This window comes from Clarias gariepinus, chromosome 4 (genome assembly GCF_024256425.1).
Source record: "Clarias gariepinus isolate MV-2021 ecotype Netherlands chromosome 4, CGAR_prim_01v2, whole genome shotgun sequence".
NCBI classification, from domain to species: Eukaryota; Metazoa; Chordata; class Actinopteri; order Siluriformes; family Clariidae; genus Clarias; species Clarias gariepinus.
The window spans coordinates 17,525,663-17,552,281 of NC_071103.1; the positions used below are offsets into that span (position 1 = coordinate 17,525,663).

The 26,619-nt window shown below is 38.9% G+C and overlaps 1 protein-coding gene across 1 annotated transcript; it reads left to right on the forward strand.

Annotated features, from left to right (window-relative positions):
- The first annotated feature begins 1,785 nt into the window (after positions 1-1,785).
- Positions 1,786-26,619, forward strand: trim33l (tripartite motif containing 33, like). The gene is made up of 17 exons (XM_053494895.1): positions 1,786-2,289; positions 9,872-9,948; positions 14,664-14,802; positions 18,755-18,872; positions 20,111-20,227; positions 20,560-20,674; positions 21,072-21,215; positions 21,449-21,560; positions 21,684-23,374; positions 23,483-23,546; positions 23,669-23,699; positions 23,797-23,914; positions 24,082-24,287; positions 24,380-24,482; positions 24,620-24,688; positions 24,804-24,938; positions 26,058-26,619. The coding sequence occupies exons 1-17, from the start codon at positions 2,094-2,096 to the stop codon at positions 26,289-26,291; spliced, it is 3,669 nt and encodes a 1,222-aa protein (XP_053350870.1). The 5' UTR covers positions 1,786-2,093; the 3' UTR covers positions 26,292-26,619.

The following is a 26,619-nucleotide window of genomic DNA, read 5'->3' on the forward strand; positions in this document are numbered from 1 at the left end:
AAATTTAACTGCTACAAAATTATTTGTACATATTTATAACTAATTAAACAAATCTCACCTTAATAAAAATGCATATTCTGCACCATGTGACACCTTGTCTGGATGTAAAAACTTGGGCGGAAATTCTATGGCAGTAGAACCTAGTCTCTCTAAATGAGTCTAAAATTTACTACATTTCTTTAGTTGTGCCATAGCCAGAAAAATGAATTTATTCCCATTTTTTCCTCGCTGATTTAAACTGACAAAAAATTTACTTGAAATGTAATTAATAAATAATCAGCATTTGTTTAAATCAGCTTAATTAGACTCGAACATTAGAATGCAATTAGTAAATTTTATTATGTACTTGTCACTAATATTAACTTAACAATTGTTAATTAAGCCCAGTCCCACTTTTTACAGTGCAGGGGAAACTAATTTTCCAAGGCCGAATGTGTTCCATTCTTTCTCCTGGCTGTGAAAGTATCAGGCGTGTCTGAAATACGCTCAGAGACATGTGTAATACAACAATAAAACTCTGTCTTTTAAAAATTAAATGCATTTTTCTAATGGTTAGGAAAGTCTCTCTCCCTGGCCCCCCAACGCCCCCCGCCCCTGTTTGTTGTGGAGGTATCAGTTACAATATGTCTGAAATGCACTTGTAGACATGTTAACCCGTGTCAGGGATTGTATGTAATGAATTTCAAGCTTTGTAAAATTTTAGGGTGAGAAATCCATTCAGATATATTATTACATGTACAAATTCTGTTATAATGTATTTTTTGTGACATTGACCTGCTGTTTAATAAGAACCATATATCCTGGATTATAGGAAATCATTTTCCCCTTCTAAATTAGGCGAACATGTATGGGAGTGGCTAAAAATCTTTCAGAAAGATAATTGTTATCAAATAAATTAACACATATTAAAATAATGAATCAAATTAATTAGAACAGGGTTATGTTTAATAGTATAAGGAGGTTATTGTCAGTAGTAGTTCATAAATATATGGAGTAGATAGTCTGATTTGCTGACCACGATATTACTGTGTTTGATTGGACAACTAACTCACCTTATCTGAACTCTATAGAGAATTTATTTGCTATTGACAAGAGGAAGACAAGAAACACCTGACCCAACAATATGGATAAGCTGAAGGCTGCTATCGAAGCAACCCAGTCTTCAATAGCACTTTATCAGATCCACAGACTGATCGCCTCCATGCCATGATGTAATTTGCAGCAATTTGTGTTATAGGAGCCAAAACCAAATACTGATTGCATATTATCATCTATACCACTTTATTCTGTATACTGGGTCTTGGGGGGGGGGGGGGGGGCAGACTTAGATGGAGTACAACTTGGACTGAGTGCCAATCTATCACAGGGCACACACACAAACACACACAGGCTCATTCATGCACTACGGGCTCTACTAATCTGCATGTCTTTGGACTGTGGGAGGAAACTGGAGAAACTGAAGGAAACCCACCAAGCATGGAAAAACAAGATCACCTTGAACATATTATCAACAAATATACGTAGTATCCTACTCCACTGTTTAAGTCCTACAAAGACAGTAGCATGTTCTCTATTTGCAGAGCAGAAATCCATGAAAATCAATTACAATGAGTGAGAAGTCCTTGTTCGCGCGCACAGAAATAGGCAACGGGTGACGTCATGATTTGAATCGGCGCAACAGGGGGGGACATGGGGAAACTGAATTCCCCGGAACACCTGGCTTCTGAGCAGACGAAGATGAGGCGAAAATCAGATGTACGCATGCGCGGCGCATGTGCACAGCAATTCGCCTGTGAAGTTGCATAGACGCATAGATCAATGCTAAGTTATGGACCAAACTTTATAACTTCACAGGCTAATGAATGATTTAAGCACTAAAATAGCCTACCATCAGCACTTCACAACAGCTGTTGTTATATCGAACTTCAACAAGAGGACATACACATTTTCGGGAGACTTAAAGAGGATGTGTAAATATATGCGGCTGCAGCGGGCAAAAGAGAAGTGAGCGACTGGAAACCTGGCCTGTGCGGGATAACGTTTTGGCGGTGGTTAATTTTAAGGAAGCTCTGTTGATTTCTGTGTCTGAGAGAATGAACGAAGAACGCGGAGATGTTCGTGCTCAGAAGGGGCGCACACGCTCGTCCTCTGTGGCTGTAGACAAAGCCGAGTCGTGTGCGGCTTGTAGAACAAAGCTGAGTTTCAGCACAGAGCCGAAACTTCTCCCCTGCCTGCACATGATGTGTAAAGGGTGCGTCATAAACACCACAGAGGAGAAAAACTCCAAAGGTAAACTTCATGCCTGTCTTCACGTCTTGGATAAGTATTTATTTCTAATTAACCTGCAGCTGGTTTACACTTTAAAATCAAGCACGTCTTTGTTTATATATGTATACAGATATGCATTACATTATAATACAACAAAAAAGACACCGCAGGGCTTATTCACTCTTGTGTTTTTTATGTGGCTATTTTTATTATTATGAATATATCCCGCATTTAACGGCATTTTGTGTCTAAAAGAGCTATTTTTGTGGTCGTAAAAAAAACGATAGCAGACTCTTGCATATAACGTCACTGTGTCTGTCCTCCTTGGCCACGCCCACTTCCGGACGGCAAAAGGGAAGTTACTAAACGGATGCCAGTGGAAAACAAATACTTACACAATCTCCCCGTTGTGCTCTGTGGTGTGCTAACAGGCAATGCATGGATAATATAGCCTTCTATGGTCTACTAAAGTCATGAAAAGAAGGCAGAAATACCATGTAATGATATAAAGTACGTGGTGGGAAACTTTAGGGTAGCATCTTTAATCCCTTCCGCAATTAGGGATAGGGATAGTCCAGATTCTTCGAGTCAGAATAAAGGTGCATACAAGTACATTACAATAATTCATGGTTGTTTTTGGTTGTATCTTCTTATACAACAGTTAGTTATAACCAGGCAATATGATTGGATGGGAGGCTTTCCACGAGGGGTAATGAAAGGTCAACTCCCAAAGCAGTTAATCTATGTGCATTCCTCTGAGTCACAGGTGTTCTACAAACAGCATGGGTGAAGTGGTTCTGCATGGAATGAAGTACTAAGGAGAGAGCAACTACCTGCCAAATATCTCCATTTAAAACCAGTCACTGTCACATTTTAGCAAGAAAATACATCTGATAACGTCATGATTTTAATCAACACGTTGTCTACCTAATTGCTTCTAAGTCATCCTAAATTTCCTCTAATCTATCCATGTCATCAGCTAATGCAATCGACAAAGCTAACTACCTTTAACAAAACACTTATTCCCAAACTGCTCTCTAACCCCTGATCATGGGCACTACATGGTGTGCAGGACAAGTGATTGTACACCCTTACACACTAGCTTTCAATTTAACACTATGATTTAAACACGGAAGCCCAAGTTTACACAGCTGATATCCTAAAGCAGAATATGTAGAAATATAGCTGCAAGCCATAATGATCAGGCCCAAACACCTGCGCCATGGCCGCTCGTGTTCTTACCCTCAGTGTGCAATAGAAAGACAGTGGGCACCTGCAATTAAGGGGGAATTACCTAAAGCATTATGACATAATTTTAGAACTCTATGCTCCCTTGAAATGTGGAATGAAGCAAGTTAGTCTATAGAAAGCCTCCGCTTAATTGACATTTGGAGAGAAACACAGGGAAATGACAAGACAATATGCTTGGATTCATAGTAGGGGGAAGTTTTCCATTGGGCAGATGGGAAGTATGTTGAGACTAGGGTTGGGTACCACTATGTATCAGAACTGAATCAGAATTTAACCGAATTTCGCTTAAAATTAATATGCCTTAAGCTAAACGTACTAAAGTGTAACTGTATTTCACAACAAATGATACCAACACCGTGACATGCAACAAATGTCTTTTAACAACTGTGTAATGGGGAAAACCCATGAAACATTTGAGGTCGCATGGGATGAAGTTAAAAGTAGAGGAATGCGTTGACATCAGCAGGCAGTTTGGACGCTCTCCTTTTTTTTTTTTGTCTTAAATACTAGTTAAGGCACTGGTACCTTTTTAAAAATATCGATTTGTCTCCGATATCCAAAAAAAAAAAAAATGAATACCCAACTCTAATTAAGACCTCTAAGCCCCGGATGCTGGACAAAATCATCACCACATGATGTCACTCAATATATCATGTCACTCACGACTAAATCATTCGAGATATCAAAAATTCCTTCGTCAATGTCTTGAGATCATACTGGCCCTTGCACACTATGACATCAGCATTTTCAGATATCAGCATTATCATAACAATGATGATATCATAGCTATGACATCATCATGCTGGCCCTAAATATAAAGAGAAACTTAGGAGATTTACAGGACTGTCCACCACCACCACCATGTTTTATTCTCTTAAACTTTTGGCCACATAGTACTTAATTTCATCTCTGTCGACGCCAGCCCTGCTAGTCGCAATTAGTTAACTCTGCCATTCGATCGATGTTGGTGGAGCAAAATAATTTAAATAAACAAATTAAAATCGGTTAATAATAAGTGGTGTTTTTGGAACTGTTCTATAAAAGCAACATCAGACCCATGGTTGTGCTGTTGTGTGGTTATCAATGATAACTAGTACAACACACTTCCACTTGTGTGATGTTCCAGGTAAATTACTTGGTCAGAACTAGCAAGTTTTATAATAATTTTAAATTGCTAGGGGTACTCTGATCATGGTTTTTGAGCTCAAACCCTGACTTTACAAAAATCAGTATCGGACGATACCGATTGCTGATCACAGTTATGTGTGGGTTATTGGGATCTGCCGTTTGTGTTATAATTATTTATTTGCCTATTCATTAATTTATTTATAAGTAAATAATTTCATATTTTTTTAAATATAATTTATAAGATCTTTGAAAGTGTCATAAATGTAAAAATGATTTTTACTGGAGGGCAATATATCGTGAAAGATTTTTAGTCTTCCACTTATGTTACCTAATTATAAAACATTAAACAAAAGCTGTATCTCCAGTCAAAAGAACCAAAACGACTCAGGACTCTGTGCAGATCTGGATGAAGTAAGCAGGATTTATTACAGCAATAAAACCCAAGTAAGCTGCACTTGAATGCTTAGGTCGTAAATCCAAGCAGTATCAAGAGCAGACTGTCTGACGGTTACATGCAGGCTTATTATATACATTTTTCAAGGACAGGGATGCACACCTTATCTCCTTTCTTACTTCTTTTTCCCCCCCTTACCACATTATTAACCCATTATAGGCAAACCTTTCCCAAGGCATTATGTTTACCTTTTTTTATCATTGTTACATCATATACCTCGTGATCTGACTCCCTACATCATCTGTACAAAGTGATTGTATTTTTTCCCTATTATAATTCCTTTTTTCTTGCAAATTCCTGTCCATTATCTTTTTCACTTCATTGGTTTAGTTTATAAAAAACAACAGGGCGGTACTTTCTTTTCTATACATTTTTGGTTTTTCCTTGTTTATTCTACAGTTCTCGAGATACTGAACATGGGTAAGCATCTCTTTGTTTGGTATTATGTAGATGCCCATACTAGTTTATTTTTGTGTCTACTCTTATTAAACTCAGTAAAACTGATCATGTGTCTTTTGGTTATTTGTCTATATTCTTACTTAGACATGTGTGTACGACTGCACGTGCACGTGTAGCACGTGTATCCAACACATGTTTTAATCCTTCATTAACTGTGCTCATGTCTCTGCCAAGACCGGCACCTGGCGCCTTATCTTATGCTCGTGTCTCTGTCGGATTCGGCACCTGGCGCCTTATTGTGTCTATTCATCATACACATGACAGCTAATGATAAAATAAGTACAGTTCATGTCTGGGTCACTCTAGGGTTTTTTCCCGATGTACCTTGGGTACACACTGTACACTGAGTATTACTACCCATCCCCTTACTGTTTATGTTTTATGACCTGTCTCATAGTTGCCTGCTTATCTTGCCTTACCTCTAAGTGAACCCATTATGTTTTATGACCTGTTATACTCTGCCTGCTTTTCTCACCTCTGAGTGAACCCAGTACCCATACTCTCTACCTACCTCTAGATTATTTTACTAAGATTATTATTATGTTGATTAATATTATCATATTGTTACATTGCTGCATACACAAGTATATTTTACTAAAATATGCTTACATTATTGGGGGCGGAGCTTGTAGGACGACTTTCAAACACATACACACTAATGGGTTGGGAATCACTGCTATCTGGCTCACGGATTACATAAATTGTCTGAATAACGGATTACAATTTTAAAAAAATATCTACATAACCGAGTACTGAAATGGCGAACCTAACACGTTAGATTACTCGTTACATCAAACAAGTAATCCAAGTACACCCAAGACTGGTGTTCTGTTAGAACTCTTGAACAGTGAGTACAGTCATATTTTGGCAGCCATTTACCTGTTGCCATAACAAGTGCAAAAGTTTCCACGAAATACACTGTAAATACATGGTGTCAAGTCAAGTAGGCTTTGATCGCCATTTTAACCATAAACAGTTAAGTACACAGTGAAATGAAACAACGTTCCTCCAGGACCAACGTGCTACAAACAACATGATTTAACAAAACCAGCTAAGACAAAACCCAATAAGCTGACTAGCTAAGACTTTAGCTAGATGGTGTTCTCCTGTGTGTATGTTTGTGTGTGTGTGTGCTTGTCATTCCAGTCCTACTGTACAGTCCGATTATGTTTATTGAGTAAGTGTTGTTTATTGAGTAAGTATGTTTATTGAGTTTATCAGTCCAGTCCCTTTTTATTGAGTCAGGTGGCTTTTGGGAAAAAAACTTTTAGACAATCTGATTGTGAGGGCCTGAAAGCTTTGGTACCTTTTACCCGGATGGCAAAAGGGTGAAGAGTGTGTGTGAGGGCTGTGTATGACCGGCCATATTGCTGGTGGCTTTGCGGATGCAGCATGTGGTGTAAATGTCTGTGATGGAGGAAAGGGAGACCCTGATGATCTCAGCTGTCCACACTGTCCGCTGTAGGGTCTTTTGGTCTGAGATGGCACAATTCCCAAACCAGACAGTAATGCAGCTGCTCAGGATGCTCTTGATTGTCTTTTGATAGATAATGGAAAGAATTGGTGGTGAAAGCTGGGCCTTCCTCAGCCTTCTCAGGAGGAAGATACAAACTCCATTTAGCTCAGTTTATTATGTTTTTTTTCTACTCTGAAATACACCTCAAACATAATTATTAAAAAAGCTGTCCACACCTACCTGGCACTAAGGGAAAAAGTAATCTCCCCGTGGGCAAAAAAGGCATCCATTGGAGAGTTCCAAGTTGAAAGTTACCGCTGAACAAAAAAATAGGGGAGGAGTTGTTTGCCAAAAAGTATCCTGATTATCCCCAAGCCTCCTGGGCAAATGTTCTGTGGACAGAAGTCTATTTTTTTTTTTGAGGGTGTGCAACCTGTTACATCTGGTGTAAAACAAGCACTGCATTTTTACAAAACAACATCATGACAACAGTCAATATGATAGTGGTAGTTTGATGTTCTGGTTCTGTTTTGCAACTTCAGGACCTGGATGATGTAAGAATGAACAAGCTACCCCAAAGTAAGCCTGAGCGTCTCCATCATGACTCCCTTATCTCGTCCATACAGTACACAAAGCAGTGAGAAACTTATCCCATTCATGGAAAGCAACCCACTTTTGCCTGGGGACAAGCCAGCAACAGATAATTGGTGTTAACCTCGGTCAACAAAAGCATAACTCATCAAGCTGATAAACAAAGGAAGCCAATTTTACAGCTTTACTCCGAGTTGGGGGAACCACCGTCTTGCACCGCTGACCCCCTTGCTGACCTCTAGAGCAGATGTCTTTTCTCAGTAACAAAGAGACCATACTTTCATGGATAATTTCAAAGACAATCATTTAAAGTGGGCCAGTTGTGTTTGTGTGTGTGTGTGTTATGCTTGACATGTTTATTATAAACTTGGAATATAACACTTCTCTGTAGATAAAGGTAATAAGGAGTGTGCAAGATGTGGGATGTTTGATATTGAATGAAAGCTTGTTTTATTCGAAGAAACTTGGTGTGAATAAAAAGTGTGAATGAAATGTGCAAACGAGCAACAAAGTGACGGTGTGACAAACACAACATGACATAATACTTTGTGGTGTCGAGGTGATTAGTTGAGGTAGTGCAGAACCAGTAAACATTCCTTAAAGTAGCAGCAAGAATTAGGAATTTAGTGCAAAAAGTAGTCCAGTAATTTTTTTAAAATTATACATTTTGTGCGAAGAAGAGCATTTACAGGTGGGTGGTGTGTACAATAGTTTGGTGGTGTAGGTCAGTGTATTTGCGCTTGTGTTGATTAGTCAGTCCAGTCATAATGTTTTGAGGTAGTTGAGTTAAGCTGAGTGGTGTGTGTGTGTGCGTGTGTGTTTTTAGTCCACTCCCTTTTTGTTGAGGAGACGGATGGCTTGTGCAAAAAAACTGTTGCACAGTCTGGATGTGTGTGCCCGAATGCTACGGTACCTTTTATCCAGATGGCAGGAGTGTGAAGTGTGTGTAAGAGGGGTGTGTCCGATCAGCTACAATGCTGGTGGCTTTGCCGATGCAGTGTGTGGTGTAGATGTCTTCAATAGAGTGGAGAGAGACCCCGATGATTTTCTCTGCTGTCCTCACTATCCGCTGTAGGGTCTTGTGGTCCGATATGGCACAATTCCCAAACTAGACAGTGATGCAGCTGCTCAGGATGCTCTCGATAGTTCCTCTATAAAGGGTGGTCTGGATCGGTGGTGGAAGCTGGGCCTTCCTCAGTCTTCTCAGAAAGAAGAGACGCTGTTGGACTTTCTTGTGCAGAAAGCTGGTGTTGAGGGACCAGGTGAGGTCCTTCTTCAGGTGGACACCCAGGAATTTGGTGCTTTCGACGATTTCAACAGAGGAGCCGTTGATGCTCAGCGGAAAATGGTTGCTTCGTGTCCTCCTAAAGTCAACAACCATCTCCTTTGTCTTGTCAACATTCAGAGACAGGTTGTTGTCTTTACACCAGTCCGTTAGCCTCTGCACTTCCTCTCTGTATGCTGACTCGTCGTTCTTGCTAATGAGACCCACCACGGTCGTGTCATCAGCAAACTTGATGATGTGATTCGAACTGCGTGTTCCACTGAACAACAAAGCGTCACGTTTAGCAAAATTCCCCATTGTCTACCCATTGTCATGCATGGCAGAAGATGGAGGTGATTTAGGCTTATAGTGCAACTAGAGGACCTGAGCACCTTGCAGTCAGTAAGTGGACCATAAACTCTAAAGGGAAATGTGAGGCCATCTGTCCGACAGCTAAAGCTTGTGTGAAATTTTGTCATGCAAATGGACAATAATTCGAAGCAAACACCCAGAATGGTTAGATTTTTTTCTGGAATGTCATTAACAATGTGCAGACCTCAACCCAACTGAAATGCTGTGGTGGAAAAGCTGTACATATGCAATTGCCAAAAAACACCAATGAACTGAATCAATGTTGTAAAAAAAGTTGTTTGTCTTTCTGCTGCTCGACTGTGATGAGACGTTTCTTTCAAATAATTACTGCTAAAGGTGGATCTAGAAGCTATTGACTCATAAGGGTACTTTGTATTGCCCACATTTTTCTTTAGGGCTTTATTTTAATTTTAATAAAAAAAAATAATGGCATGGTAAGAAAAGTTATGTTGTGAGATTGTACTTAATGTATGTCTGAGATTGTACTTAATTAATACTGAGACCTGCTATTATCAGTTAGTTTTTACAAAAAACACACAGAATTAAAGGGGGGGGGGGTAAATGGACCTAGATGTTTTAAATTTTCTTTGTCAAATGGTGTCATTTATCAGATTCTCTTTTACTTTAGAATGCCCGATGTGTGGCCAGTCTTTCAACCTGTCTGAAGTTACAGATTGCTTCATTTTTAAGGACTCTGCCCCCAAGGTAAGTTTATCCATCCTATTATAGAGTCTTTAGTGTGCATCTGTATCCATATTGTCTTATTAAGGTATTTTATAGTCACAATTTTATAATTATATAAACACCTAAGAAAGGTAACTAAACAAAAGCCGAAGTAGCTTTTGTCTCTAAATGTTCTATGCAAACCAATATTGAACTACAGGGATGGGAGTCACCGGTCACCTCCCAATACTATATCACGCTACCTATGTGCTGATTTGATTAATATTGTGATTCGGTAAGTGTCATAATTTTATAGATATCTCAAGTCAATTTTAAATTTAAACAGATTTTGTCACAATTTTACCCCCTTGAATCATGGGGGGAGGGGGGGATGTTGAGCCGTAACTTGAAAGTTTTAAACCTTAGCTTTTATTCAACAGCTGCGCAACTGAATTAAACATAAGTAATTAAATGTAGCACTACTTAGAGCAGTAGTTTTCTCACCTAAAAAACAACGGCAGCATTTAAACAATACGAAATTAACCCTCATGTTGTGTTCTGGTCAGATTGGATTGATTTACATGTGTTAATGTGCAGTTAATTACATCCGTTTGTCATGAGGTTTTATGACTTACAAATGGCATTTAAACACATAAAATGAATTTTATATATTCATGTGCAGAGCTGTGGCAATTACAGAGGAATAAAGTAGTTAACGCATACAATGAATCTTTGGGAAAGAGTAGTGGAAGCTATGTTAAGGGAAGAGGTAAGCATTTGTGAGCTGCAATATGGTTTCATGCCTAGAAAGAGTATACCGGATGCAGTATTTGCTTCAAGGATGCTGATGGAGAAGTACAGAGAAGGTAACAGGGAGTTGCATTGTGTCTTGTGTAGATTTAGAGCAAGCGTATGACAGGGTGCTGAGAGAGGAGCTGTGGTATCGTCTGAGGAGGTCTGAAGTGATAGAGAAGTATGTTAGAGTGGTGCAGGACATGTATGAGAGCTGTAAGACATGGACAATGATGTTTGCAGATAACATTGTGCTTTGTAGTGAGAGCAGGGAACATGTGGAGGAAAATCTAAAGAGATGGAGGTACGCTTTAAAAAGCAGAGGTAAAGAAGGTGCAGGTGCAGGTTCAACGGTCCAGAGCATCTGAGAGTGTGGAAAGGAGGTAAAAAGGTGGGTACAGGCAGGTTGGAATGGGTGGAGAAAAGTGTCAGATGTGTTATGTGACAAAAGAGTATCAGCGAGAGTGAAAGGAAAGGTGTTCAAGACCGTAGTGAGACCAGCGATGCTCTACGGTTAAGAGACAGTGTCACTGGAGAAAAGACAGGAGGCAGAGTTGGAGGTAGCAGAGATGAAGATGTTGAGGTTCTCTTTGGGAGTGACAAGGATGGATAGGATCAAGAATAAGTTCATCAGAGAGACAACCCATGTTAGATGTTTTGGAGATAAAGTCAGAGAGGCCAGATTGAGGTGGTTTGGACATGTTCATGTTTCCTAGAGGAAGACTAAAGAGGAGATTTATGGATGCAGTGAGAGAGGACATGAAGGTAGTTGAGGTGAGAGAAGAGGATGCAGAGGATAGGGTTAGGTGGAGGCAAATGATTCGCTGTGGCGACCCCTGAAAGGGAACAGCCGAAAGACAAAGAAGATATATGCGTGGCTGTAAAGAAAAAATGTAGTACGAGACAAACCAGTTTTTATATGGAAACAAAAAACCTAATGTACACTCCAGCGATTTGCAGAAAAATAGAAACGAGCGGGTGTGACAAAGTTACCAGAAGAACTCATTTTCTCCAGCACTGTTTGGCTCACCAAGAACTCATGCACTGTGGAAATCCTCCCAGTTTTTAACCTGCTGTGAAATCATTGCACTTTCATCTCTCCTACTTGTGCTTCTTGTGGTTGGTGAATTCCTTTGTAAGAGTTTGCCTAAACCATGTTCAGAGTGAAGCAGCCATGGAGTGGGCGAAGAAGGGGAATGAAAGAAGGCATCAGAACGTCTCGGTCGTCGGGGCAACAGACCTCCATTGCCATCTGTTACCCTAAGGAACTCTTGGCCACAAAACATGGATAAGCTGTGCATCAGCAGCATGTTCCGTCATGAATACAGAGAGTCCAGTATCATGGTGTTTACTGAATCTTTGGCTGCATAAGGACATACCAGATTTTATCCTGAAGTAGGAAGGTTTCACCCCAGAGACAGATAGGAAAGACTCTTCAGGGAAAAACAGAGGTGGGAGGGCACATGTATTTGTGAGTAACAACTGTCATAAACAATGTGCAATAAGAGAAATCCCATGTGACCCAGACATGGAACTGCTCTGCCTCTGAGACCTTTTTACGTCTATAGAGAATTCGGGAACTTAATTATTTGTGCTGCATATATTCCTCTCGGTGGAAATGCATTAAGAGCAGCAAATTGTTTAGCAGCCTGTGGTCATACTCATCTACAGTGCTTCCCTGTAACCTATCTTTTGTTTTAGGTGATTTTAACCACTGTAAGCTCCCCCCATGAGGCATTTGAGGCCACTGACACAATAAGAGATTAAATCCAATTCTGTGTCGTTATAGCTATAAAAAAAGACATTATACCTGCTCTAAACAATATACCAGATAATACTGAGGCGGTCAAAGCAGGGACTATTCAAAAGAAACAGGAAGCATTTTAGGAATGTTTTAGGAATAATGACCAGGTAAGTATATCCATAGCCAGAAAAAAAACCTTGACCATCTTCTGTGTATGACCAGAGAGAAACACAGATGTGTAATTAGCAAAGCATAAGCTCAGTGGATTGTAAAAGACTCTGGAAAAGCATGAAAATTTTGAATTCCAGCAGGAAATGGCTAATCACTCTGGGACTCCAGGAAAAAGCTGACAAATTAAATGTTTTAAATAATCAAATTCTCAGATGATGCCATAAACTATACCATATGAATGTCTGTTTCTCAGTGTATCATGAGATCGCACAGTTGCCAGGCGTTATGAGATGAGGGTGCATGATGTATGTGAGCCTGTGAACTCATACAAATATTTGGGTACATGTATTGTACATAGACGAGAAGTTAAAAAGGAAAGTCCACGTGGATTGTTTGTGTGGTAAATTGGTTCAAAGATTTCACTTTCTCCACAGGCTCAAACTCTTCAAGTGAGAGGAAAGAGCATGCTAATGTGATGTGATATAATATCATAGCACAAAGCACCATCAGATACTGTGTGGCAAACACAGTTCAGCTGAAATCCAGTCCAGTATGGTAAATATAGCAATCAAAATTATGGTGAGGAAGCATCTCCTTATATGAGGAAATGTCAAACCTGGACACAAAATCCTGCAGGGCAGCTTACACATACTTCACTTAGAATATGAACTGTTGCTTTCAGGCAGACATAACAGAGCCGGCAAGTGCAAAAGCATCTGGTTCTAGCTCTCTTTTGTTCCAACATCTATTGTGTAACTCAATAAACAGCCACTACAAGCCCTGAATATGTAGTGTTTAGCTCAGCTCTGTCATATTATTATTATTATTATTATTATTACTATATTACATTCACAGGTTTTTATTATGTGCAATATTTATTTTGGTGCAGTCTTAACTCTTGTATGTGAAATCTGCAGTATTCTATCATGCAAGGGGAATTTCAGTATCATTGGTTTTGGAATGTTACATTCACTACTGAATTGTCCTTGTATTTAATTCATGTCGTCTTTCATTGTTGTAATTTACCAGCGCAGCCAAATGTAGCACTATTGCGCAAAGGCGAATCTCCCCTGTGGGGCACTACATTTGATCTTTTTCAGCAGTCAATTCTATTCCAACATCTTTTAATATAATAACAGCCCACAAACACAATTAACAACAAATGCAATGCAAATCTGCAGCTTTTATTGTAATAATACAATCCTCACCATAATTTTGATTGCTATATTTACCATACTGTCAGGACTGGATTTCAGCTGAACTGTGTTTGCCACACAGTATCTGATGGTGCTTTCTGCTATGATATTATATCACATCACATTAGCATGCTCTTTCCTCTCACTTGAAGAGTTTGAGCCTGTGGAGAAAGTGAAATCTTTGAACCAATTTCAAAAGATTTTTACAATACAAGTAATACGAGTAATGTATTAAGTAAGTACAGTAATACATAACTCCTATTATGTGTGTGGGAAAGTTATAAATGCAACATGCTAGCAAAAGTAATATATACACTGTAGTAACATTGTTATATATATTTTTATTTTGTTATTTTATGTATACCTTTACTCACTCCTTTAAGTCCATCACATGGTGAGCTGTAAACATGAATTTTAGAGTTTTGATAGCCAGAATTTTTAAACTTTATTTCTGTAATTAAATGCACTATAATACCTAATGTCAGGATTTAAATAATCTTTATTGCATTGTGTTCACTAAAGGCCAAAGGATTGGTGGAATGCAGTAACCTTGGGGGCTTGCAAATAATTAACTCATTTAAAGGGACTGTAACTATACAACATCAGAAGTATACAACATCAATTTATTGCACTTTAAATGTTTTTGGGAAAAAATATTTTGTTGCATGTTCAGTGATAATCATATTTTTTACATTTTATCAAATAATTAGTTTTGGTTGTTGGCAAGTGGATGTAATGTTAATAATAATTATAATAACAGTAAGCATTCTTTAAACTGCCAGTACTTCACATTTTAATGGTCTGTTGAATCGCAAGTTAAAACTCTGACCTAAATTTATTCTGTCTGTCTGTAGTGTGGAGGATGTGATGAAACTGCCCTTAGTGGTTGGTGTAAGGAGTGTGAGGAAGCCTTGTGTTCAGATTGTGTATCAGCCCACCAGCGAGTGAAGGTGACGCGCAACCACACAGTCATACCACAGGAAACCCAATCAGGTCTGTAGGTTCCAACCATGCTCATATAGAGTTCACTGGAATGTTTTAATTGATTCAGCTGGATACTATAATCATTGAGAGACTGTTTGGAAATGGTGCTGAATGATTGAGCTCTCTGCCGCCATGGCTAATGGATTAGGGAATGCTGAGATGAACATTGCTGCTTTTTATGGCTTTATTTGTCTCATCTCTCATTGTTTTAAATGTAAAGGGATAAAAATATATGAAAATAAATGCATGTAAAAGTGTAAGACTATGTTATATTTTTTTTAACAGCCTGTAAAGGTATATGTGATATATTTTTTGCATGACATTTCTGCCTGAAAAAAAGATGTCCTTTATAAATATGAACAAAGTAAAAATTACTGCATAAACACCACAACAAAATTAAAATTTTGATTTTAAGTCATATAATCAATTTATCTTTAATTATCATGAAAGATTTATTGTTATAATTTTTTTTAGAGTGATTATTTTTAATTAATACTATTTTCTAATATTTTTTTATGTCCCAAAAAATGTCCCGGTAGATCCAGAGTCTATTCTCTTAACATTGAGGGCAAAGCAAGTAGATTCTCCCTGGACTGGATGTTAAAGGGGCATTTTCTCACACCTTAGGGAGGAATTGGTCATAAAATGTGCTTTGATCTTCATCTAAGTCACAACAATAGAAAAACACAGTCTGCTTAAAATAATACCACACAAACATAATATGTTTTTATGTTTTCATTGAACATTTACAGTGCAGGGTGGAAAAATGTATGTGAACCCCTAGCCTAATGACTTCTGCAAGAGCTAATTAGAGCCAGGAGGGAGCCAACCTTGAGTCCAATCAGTGTGATGATATTGAATGTGTTGCTGAAAACAGTCCTGCCCTTTAAAAACACACACCAGTTTCGAGTTTACTGGTTTCAAGAAGCACTGCCTGGTTGTGAACAATGCCTCGCAGAAAAGAGCTCTCAGAAGACCTACGATCAAGAATTGTTGACTTGCATGAAGCTGGAAAGGGTTGCAAAAGTATCTTCAAAAGCCTTGATGTTCATGTGTTCACAGTAAGACAGGCTGTCTACAAATGTAGACAAAAAAAGTTCAGCACTGTTGCTGAATTAATTGGACAGCGTTCTCCCTAGGTGTGGTTGTCCTGTAAAGATGACTGCAAGAGCACAGCGCAAAATGCTTAATGAGCTGAAGAAAAATGCTAGAGTGTTAGCTAGAGACTTACAGAAATCTCTGGCACATGCTAACATTTTTGTTGACACATCTACAATAAGGAGAACATTAAACAAGAATGGAGTACATGGGAGGATACCAGGGAGAAAGCCATTGCTGTCCAAAAAAAAAAAATTGCAACACGTTTGAAGTTTGCAAAAGAGCACCTGGATGTTCCACAGCACTACTGGCAAAATATTCTGTGGACAGATGAAACCAAAATTAAAGTTGTTTGGAAAAAACACACAATACTATGTATGGAGAAAAAAAAAGGCACAGCACACCAACATCAAAACCTCATCCCCACTGTAAAACATGGCAGAGGGAGCATCATGGTTTGGGGCTGCTTTGCTGCCTCAGGGCCTGGACAGATTGTTGTCATTGATGGAAAAATGAAATTCCAGAGTTTATCAAGACAATTTGCAGGAAAATATATGACCATCTGTCCGCCAACTGAAGCTCCACGGAGGATGGGTGATGCAATAGGACAATGACCCAAAGCATACAAGTAATTCAACAAAAGAATGTCTTCAACAAAACAAAATGTGCCTTCTGGAGTGGCCCAGTCAGAGTCCTGACCTCAACCCGATTGGCATAACCTTAAGAGAGCAATTCACACCAGACATCCCAAGAATATTGCTACAGGAAACGTTTGGTTGAGGTTATTGCTGCTAAAGGTTCACAGGTTCACATACATTTTCCACCCTGCACTGTGAATGTTATGTTCAATTAAAACATAAACACATATGATGTTTGTGTAGTATTATTTTAAGCAGACTGTGTTTTTCTATTGTTGTGACTTAGATAAAGATCAGAGCACAACTCCACGTAATCCAAAAGGGTTCACATACTTTTTTTTGCAACTGTACCTCAGTCACAACACAAATGTTGGGTTCTCTAAAAGCATTATTAGTAAATTTGGTCAGATAAACTGTACAAGTAAGTTCAGCCCTGCCATGTTGCAAGTATTACACCCTATGTAAATAGAACAAAACAACTTGTATAGTTAGGCCCAAAAATATTTAGACAGTGATACAAGTTTTGTTATTTTAGCTTTTTACGAAAACATATTCAGGATACAATTATATCAATATGGGCTTAACGTGCAGACTCTCAGCTGTAATTTGAGAGTATTCACATCCAAATTGGAGCAAGGGTGTAGGAATTACAGCTCTTTAAGACGTAGCTGCCTCTTTTTCAAGGGACCAAAAGTAATTGGACAATTGACTCAGAAGGCTGTAGCGTTTGCAGCGTAGTGTTTGCATTTGGAAGCTGTTGCTGTGAACACACAACATGCGGTCAAAGGAGCTCTCAAAGGAGGTGAAACAGACTATCCTGAGGCTGAAAAAAAAAGAAAAAAATCCATCAGAGAGACAGCAGAAATGTTAGGAGTGGCCAAATCAACAGTTTGGTACATTCTGAGAAAAATAGTGCACTGGTGAGCTTGGGAACTTAAAAAGGCCTGGACATCCACAGAAGACAAACGTGGTGGATGATCGCAGAATCCTTTCCATGGTGAAGAAAGACCCCTTCATAACCCCCACTCAAGTAAAGAACACACTCCAGGAAGTAGATGTATCAGTATCTAAGTCTGCCATAAAGAGGAGACTTCATGAGAGTAAATACAAAGGATTCACCACAAGGTGCAAACCATTAATCAGCCTCTAAAATAGAAAGGCCAGAATTGACTTTGCCAAGAAACACCTGAAGAAGCCAGCCCAGTTCTGGAACAGTATTCTTTGGACAAATGAGACTAAGATCAACCTGTACCAGAATGATGGGAAGAAGAAAGTTTGGAGAACTTGGACTTGGAACAGCTTATGATCCAAAGCACACCACATTTTCTGTAAAACATGGTGGAGGCAGAGTGATGGCATGGGCATGCATGGCTTCCAATGGCACTGGGTCACTTGTGTTTATTGACGATGTGACAAAAGACAGAAGCAGCCTAATTGATTGGACGGCGTTTCACAGTACAGATAGACAATGATCAAAAAACATACTGCAAAAGCAACCCAGGTGGTTTTTAAAGCAAAGAAGTGGAATATTCTGCAATAGCCGAGTCAATCACCAGATCTCACCCCAGTCGAGCATGCATTTCACTTGCTTAAGACAAGACTTAAGGCAGAAAGTCCCACAAACAAGCAACAACTGAAGACAACTGCAGTAAAGGCCTGGCAAAGCATCACAAAGGAGGAAACCCAGCGTTTGGTGATGTTCATGGGTTCCAGACTTCAGGCAGTCATTGCCTGCAAAGGATTCTCAACCAAATATTGAAAAGTAACATTTTACTTAGGGTTATGTTTATTTGTCCAATTACTTTTGAGTCCCTGAAATAAGGAGTGTTTGTAAAAATATATAGCTACAATTCCTACATGTTTAATTGTATATTTTTGTTAAACCCCTTGAATTCAACCTTAAAGTCTGCACTACAATTCTGTTGTAGGTGTTTCATTTCAAATCCAATGTGGTGGCATGCTGAGCCCAAATCATGACTATTGTGTCACTGTCCAATTATTTTTGGGCCTAACTGTATCTTGTCAGGTTGGAGATAGGGTTGGATTTAGTAGTAAAATATTTTATATAAAGATGATGGGTTTTTTTGATGGGATGATAAAGATTTATGATTATTGGACTAAAAGTGAGAATTAACTTAAAGGGAATACAATTGACATAATATTTAATAAAGTATAAGAATTTATTATATTCATGTTTGGTTGATCAGCATGTTTTTTCTTTTTAGGCTTGAGAACAAGCTTGCGCTGTACTGCACACAAACAGGAGCGACTCAAGTTCTTTTGCGTCACTTGTGGTCAGCTCACCTGTAGAGACTGTCAGCTGATTGACCACAGAAACCACAGGTACTCTAGACAATGCTTCCCCCCCCAAAACCAAACATACACACACAAACACACACTTATGGAGGCAGTGGCACTAAACTTTGGGCTAGATGACCAATTTTATAAAAAAAAAAAAAAAAGCGTCCCTTGAGCACGAGCGCCCCCTGTTGATGCTGATTGGCAGGAACAGTCTTATGTGGTGGTTTGTTTCCCATTTAACGAGCTATTGCTGTTTATGTGACAGATTTACGTAATTGACATGTGTTTTGGATTAGAAGTGCTGACTTCTCCTTTTAACTACACTACAAAACAATAAGTTGCTGACGCTCAGCTCCAAGATCTCTCGGTTTTGCTCTAAGAAAGCATGTGTTTGCTCACACCCTCCCTGCTTAAACGATCTTCAAGGAGAAATAAAACTGTCAGCTGCAATGCCAGTCGGTGATGGGTATGCAGTGTCCTTACACTGAAAACTGGCTGTAGAAATGTGGTGGGGAACAAGCCCAAATTACAGAATGAAAAGATGGTATAGCCAAGAACCGAAACTTTCCAATCACATGCTATAAGGAATTATAGCATGCCCTTTTTCTTTTCAGCCATATATCATCAACAAAAAGATCAACAAAAGGATTAGAAAAGATACTTGGCATTTATTCACCATTTCACGTGCCCTTCTGCATGATACCCAACACCCAGAATGGCCTGCAACGTAATTTTTTATTACTCAGGACAGGTTCCAGGAACTCTCAAACATGTGCATTAGATTTATGTTGACTTGGGTCTCAGATCAGCTGTGTAGTCTTATTTTTGACTCCTAATTCTAGCGGATCTCAACCTGATCTCAACTGTTGTATGACTTGTATGCATGAATGAGTCACCAAGGTCTTGACCACAAGATCTGGAAAATCTGACTCAGTGAAGACTTTGGCTGTAAATCCTTTTGCTAAAACAATCCAATTATTTGTTTCATGCCGTTTTAAGATGTTTAGACTTCTACCTGTGTGGATACTAAGTAATTCAAGGTTTCATAAAGAAAACATTCTCCAGGAGCCCTGTATCATCACTGAGAGATTTTTTTTTAAAGGCCACTGTGATGCTTTTGCAAGTCTGTTTTCTATTACCATGTTAATGACATAAACAGGTCGGTTCTTTCTTATTGTGGTCTGCTGATGTTTTTTAAGGACCTTTTTCAGGGTTTGTGGTTTGCCTACATCCATTGCGGCTGCTTCTCAAAACAGCTTTTTTTTTTGTTTTACTGTCAGTTTCTTGTTGCTGGAGGAAGCAGTGGTTGCTCAGAAAGACCACCTAAAGAAGCTGCTGGACAGCATCAAGGAGCAGAGAAACAGTGTGAGGGCCAGTCTGCAGGACCTGGATGTGAGGTAATAATCAATTATGTTAGCAGAAAAAAAAGTATAAATTGCTAATCTTGGTTTGTCTCAAGAAACTTAAGTCCTTTGCACATGTGGTCAGTTATGTAATCTGGCAAACGTATGTTATTGGCATCATTGTATTTTTGTGCTTCAAAAATATTAAACACGTTATCAGACTACTGACTAACCTGTAAGCATGTAGTGAAATGTTTGTCTTCAAGCAAACGCAGAAAGAGAAATATGAATATAAAGCACTTTGTGAAAGTAATTATGTAATACTATATTGTGCCAGTTTGTGATTTCTAGTCAACTAATTTAAACATATTTTTTCCCTGAGGTAGATTGAATAGCATAACGGGAGTAAAAGAAATTTTGGAGAAGCAACTGCATCAAACTCTACACTCCATATATGATTATCTGATGTTACGATGTCGTCAACTGTGTAAGGAATTGGAGGTAAATGCACTGCTTGTATTGTCTTTCTTTCTTTTCCGTTAACCATGGCCTAATCAGTTATACACTGTTTTTTATTTTGTGATCCTAATTTGATTCATACAGAATTAATACTCTAATTTGCAGTATATGCCCATGAACTGAATAGTATATGGTGCTACTAAGAATCCGATCAAATACAGTTTAAACATAATCAGATTTCAAAATAGTATGGACATGAGCATGTTAAATGTATTAACCCAGTTGTCCTGCTTACAATAAAATTGCCAAACACCAGTTTTTTTTAAGGATGCTCTGTGTCCTTATTTGTGTAATAAAGAGATGTATAAACAATATGTATGACGGAGACACTCTTATGAACAGCTCATATGAATCAATTGTTACTCCTGGCTCTATGAAGGGTTTGTGTAATGAGGAGGAGAAGAGCTTGAAGGTGATGAAGACCAGTCTGAAAAAGCTGGAGGACAGGCAGGAGTATATTACTGCCTTCCTCCATAAAGTGCTGAACACGGAGGGTCAGTGTGTCCTGCGACACAAGATGCAAGTAAGGTTTTTTTTTTTTTTTTGCCCCCCTCAATTCGTTTAGTGCTTCATGATTTGCATACTGATAATAACTTGCACTGTGTTGCATGGACTGCATGTTATAGTCAAACAAAAATTAATGGTGTGGCCCTTAATTGGATAAAGGAAACTGAACTATACAGTAGAAATCCCTACTGCTGTCTTGTTATAGTTTGATTTTTAATTTGCGAAATGTATCCCTGCCTTCCTCTCTAGATTGAGAAATTGACACAGAAGCTTCTGTCACAGAAGAAATTTGTCCCTGATACTGTGATTCAGCTTTCACTCTCATTCAATAAAGACATCTACAACTCTATTAAACATTTGGGTAAGTTTTTCGTGTGTTTAATCTTACTAAAACACAATGCCCTTATTGTCTGTCAACCTTGCATTTTTGTGTTCAAGTGAAATGGTTGGTTACGTGCTTACTCATTGTTTTTTCTTTCTCCAGCCACTTTTAAGGTCACCCGAATTCCTGCTGCCAAAGGAAAAGCCAACAACGGCAATAAACCTACACGTAAACCACAAGAAGAAGACAAATGCCCCTCAGGATTAAATTCAAAATCTGGTGCAACCTTGTCAGAGTCTGGCACTGCATCTGTTCAGGCTACGGCCTATGTGATGTCAAATCCAGCCTCAAATGTTCGTCAGAGTACACAGTCTTTGTCAGTCTCAGCAAAACCAGTGCAAAACACCCAAGGTGCAACAGACATTATAGGCAAAGCTAGTCCTTCCTCTATCTCCCGTACTTGTGCTCCTCCCCAAACCACTCAGAGCAACATTGCTCAACATTTTGTTGCTCAGGCAGGCCAGCATTTGCCTCAGTCCGCCTCACGTTTACCCTCACAGTCAAAGCAGGTGTTCAGAAGTCTGTCTACCCCTATTCAGTCTACATCCCTTCCTCGGTCCAGCCCTTCTTCTTCTAGCCAGGCAGTTTTAAACATTATTCCCTCAAATCTTCCACATGGTATTGTAATGCCTCCAGTTGTTTTACCACAGTCTCAGCCTGGTGTTGTCCTTGCGGCTACAGCACCTCCAGACCCTGCTTCCTCTTTTTCTGTGCCTCATCCCTTTGTCTCCGTCCAAACAGCACCGTTACAGTCCTCTAATTTAACTGACACACAGTCTCATCCTCTCACCCATAACCAGTCTGTTCCTTCTCTTCTCACCTTAGCACCTTTTTCTCAGTCTAGTCAGGCCATGCCTATCCCTCACCCATGTACTATGAATTCGTCATCTGTCCATACACAGCAAAACATTCCTCAAACTCAGGACGTTTCTGGTCCATCTGTTTTTTCTCAGACTGCTCCCACCAGTAAATCCCTACCTTACTCTCACACTGTCTCTAGCGCTCAGTCTGCCAATCTGCAGGCTTCCCAGTTGGCTGCCACTCAGTCCAATCATTTACAGGTAACGCTGCTTAATGTACCAAGCAATATTTCTTTTGTCAACTCTGGAGCACCTTGGAAATTTCACCATTATACTCCTGTCTTGCACACAAATAAGGGCACCACTGTCGCCTATGTGTCAAAGCCAACAAATGACATCTGGATGAGTGATTGGAAATCATTACAGCCTACATCAGGTGACATGCTATGCTCCCAGACTTCCGAGCACATCATTCCACCAGTCGTCAGTAATAAAGAACTCGATTCCCCAGCTTCCGGCATACCTCCAGTGTCTGCTGCTCCAGTTCCCAGTGCTTACAGTAACATAGGTCAAGTAGAGTGTGCCACTCAGACAATCCAAATGCCAAACTCTGAGCTCCCAGTGAAGGCTCCGGCTGATTCTGTTTGTGAGGGAGACATGAGTGTTTGCAGCAGGGCTTCACCAGTTGCTGAGGTTGCAGACAATAACCTGCCTACTTCCACTGTGCCTGGAAAGGACACAAAAGCCAAAGGAAGTCCAGCAGTGTCTCAGCTAAAAGAGAGTCTTTCCACCACCTCAATCAAGCACTGCCCTCCTAATCAAATTCGGTCTGAATCGCCAGTGCCCCAGTCCCCCAAAGAAAGCCCCTCAACTACACACTGGCTTGTAGGTATGCCATCATCTTTCAAAGAGCTCATTTGTGGTAAAACAAAAGTACCTGCTCAGGATGCTTGTTCCAAATCTGTCATGCAGACGTCTCTCCCTATTCAAAAGGTTATCATAAAACTGCTCAACTTATTTTATGCCTTCATACAATAATAAGACATATTTGTAATAGCCTTTTTAATTGACTTTAAGTCGCTTTTTCTGTGTTCTTTGCAGGACAGTGACGAAAAGACTGATGATAGTGATTCTGAATTTGTGTTAAGGATGGATGAATCAGAGGGTGAGACTATTTTTGACACTTCCTATGATTAAAGAGAACAGTTTGTCTTTGAAAACATCACTTTAATCAGCATGTGTTTCTGGTGCACTTATCTTTACTTTTTTTTCTTTTCTTTTTTTCAGAGGAACCCATATTAAGCCTGGACAGCAATAAGTATGTCTGCTTTTATCCTGAATTTGTGTGCCAGAGTTCTTATTAACAAAGCACAATCATGTAGTTATTTACTTTTTTGCTGGTTTTGTTTTTGCAGGACTCCTGTTGTATCGCTAGTCCGGTTGCCCATCTCAGGATCTTCTCGGTCTCGATTTAGAATAATTCCCAGTATGCAAAAGACTGAAATTTTGCTTCAAGAGATTGAAGAAAACCAGGTATGCCATTCACTCAGCTGTGTATTTGTAAAGGTATATTTGAGCTATAGCTTGTGCAAAAATTTCTAAATTTATACATATCAGGTGCAGCCACCAAGATGTACTTCCACTTGGTTCCTAAACAGAATTTCAGTAATGTACAGTAGCTTATCATGTTGCTCTTATAGTCAGTCCAGAGATGTCTCAGGATCAGGATGCAGGATCACCCAGCCACTGCTTCTCCCATACAGTCCTGTGGGTCTGAAGGTTCCCTGCAGGCTGATGTTCTGGAGTGTGCTGTGTGTCACTCCATTGGAGCCTCACTACAGTGTGCAAAATGTGGTAGAAGCTTTCATACTCACTGCCATGTGCCCCCAATCTTTTTTAGTCCCATGTAAGAAAGAATTACTTCCATAATTTAGTTCCATAGCAGTCTCTAGTAATGATTGTCTTTTGATCACTGATGATTTTGTCTGTTCTGTACAGTGAAATGTGGGTATGCTCCCTGTGCCAGGATGTGTTAGATGATACTGACCCATTTAGTTGCAGCAGACTTAAGGAGCCATACCTAAGTCTGTCAGACCAGAGGGTAAAACATGATACACTCCACACATTCTCAAATACAGCTGCTTGTAAAAGGCTTGTGTTTAGGTCATAAAAATAAATACTGTATTATTAGATTTAATTTTTGCTAAAGTTTTTTTTTTTGTCAACTTTGTTTTACAGAAGTGTGAACAACTTTTACTCTTTCTCATGTGCGAAAAATATAGCTACCTGCTCTACAAATCTATTAAGGTGTGGACTTCACTTGGTCACATTTAAGCACACAATCTTCACATGGTTTGTGCAACACAGTAGAGCTTGTCTTTATATGTTATTTACATACTTTATTGTCTGTCTACCTATTAAGCATATTGCAAGATGTGTGAAATTTAACTTGATTCTTGGACGACTTTTGGGGAGACGCAGCCCTCCATATCGCTCGGCAGCTGAAATGGTGTCAGACCTGTGGGCTCTTTTTGACAACTTGTCATCAAAATCCAGGGTAAGATAATCTGTTTATAAGAATATATAAGGAATAAAAAAAAATAAAAAATACACACAGGCTCCTATGGGACGGTGATTATCAGTGTGGTGATTTAATGTGGCCGTATGTGAATCATTTGATTATTATTCAATAACAGCATTGATCAAAATATTTTATTCTTTTAAATACCACAGCAGTCTGCCGGTTAGAATTTTATTAATACTACTACTACTACTACTAATAATAATAATAATAATAAGAAGAAGAAGAAGAAGAAAAAAACATAGTTTAGTGTTTAATGTTGAATTGTCTGTGTTGTAAATCCTGTTATTATCCTTATTAATAGCTATGAACATTTATTTTATCAATTTATTTTTAAATAAGACAAGAAAATGCAGACTGTCACAGCAAAGCTGATTTAAAAAATGTTATTTTTATTTTTGTGAAAAATACTCTTCTGTGATATAAAAAAAAATTAGTTTTTATTTCTGACTGCGGCATGGACAGCATAGAATCTTTCCAAAACGTATATATAATGTATATTATATTATTTATAATAATAAAAATTGTAAAATCAGAGGAATTCCTGTACTTAAGTAAAAGTAGAAGTCATCCCTGCAACCAGCTCCACTTCTGATTTTACATGTTAATCTGTTACGTCACGCAATTAAGCATTATAATCAGCAGGTGGCGATTTTTTTTTTTCCGCTTTTAATACTACACACCACTGTAGAACACAATGCCATGCAGAAATGTCGTTGGGTAAAAGTACAGATATTTGCTGCACGTTTGAGCCGAGTAAACGTGAAATGTATCCTTTAATAGAAATACTCGAGTAAAGTACAGATATGTAAAATATGTACGTAAGTAGAGTAATAAATAAATTTTGTCGCACCACTGCGTACAGCTGGCATACTAGTCTCTAAAGTGTTACTGTTAATCTGGTAATGTATCAAAGCTCATTAAAATGCAACTGTTGTTCAGAGCCATGTTTTAGACACCACATTAATCAACACCAATTTAACATGAACATTTAAGCTTTATGAATAACTATTAGAATGAATTATGCTGCTTAGCACTAGTTTGAATCCTTTCATCCAGATGTATACTGAACATTTTTACAATGTCTATTTGCAGAAGAAAAAGTCACTTGTCAAGCTGCAAAACTCATTCCAGCAGCAACTGACTGTATTATTTGGGAAAAGCCTTCATGCTTCTCTGCTGAAGCCTCTGAGCCACGAAGACCAGACGGGGGCACCAGAGCCTGATCTTGATAGAGAAAAGGCTAGAAACACTCTTAAAAGGATGAGGGAGTTTTTAGCTGTAAACTGTGCTCCAGTGGCAAAGAAAGCCCACACTGACAATACATGAAGAACCTGCAGCCTTTTGCAAGGGTATGGTTTGTTTTTGTAATTAAATGTAGATCTGTACACTTCAGTACTTATTTTTTTCTCTCATATTTATTATATCTTTAATTATTTTCTATAAACAAATACAAGAATGTACTCCCCCCCCCCCCATGTACTGGCTTTTTTTTGACATGGGTAATGAATGTGTGGGTTCTACGTTTTGTTTACTTGCCGCAAAAAAAATCTTTTTGATATGTGAAAACCTTTAAGGCAAATCATTATGCACATGTTGGAAACATGGCAAGTAGAATTTCTACAATGTATACTGGCAATGAAATAAAGTTTCATTG

Coding starts and splice junctions, on each gene's coding strand:
- trim33l (XM_053494895.1), top strand. CDS start 2,094: ATGAACGAAGAACGCGGAGATGTTCGTGCTCAGAAGGGGCGCACACGC. Junction 9,949..14,663: donor TTAAGGACTCTGCCCCCAAG/GTAAGTTTATCC, acceptor GTCTGTCTGTAG/TGTGGAGGATGTGATGAAAC. Junction 20,675..21,071: donor AACTGTGTAAGGAATTGGAG/GTAAATGCACTG, acceptor GGCTCTATGAAG/GGTTTGTGTAATGAGGAGGA.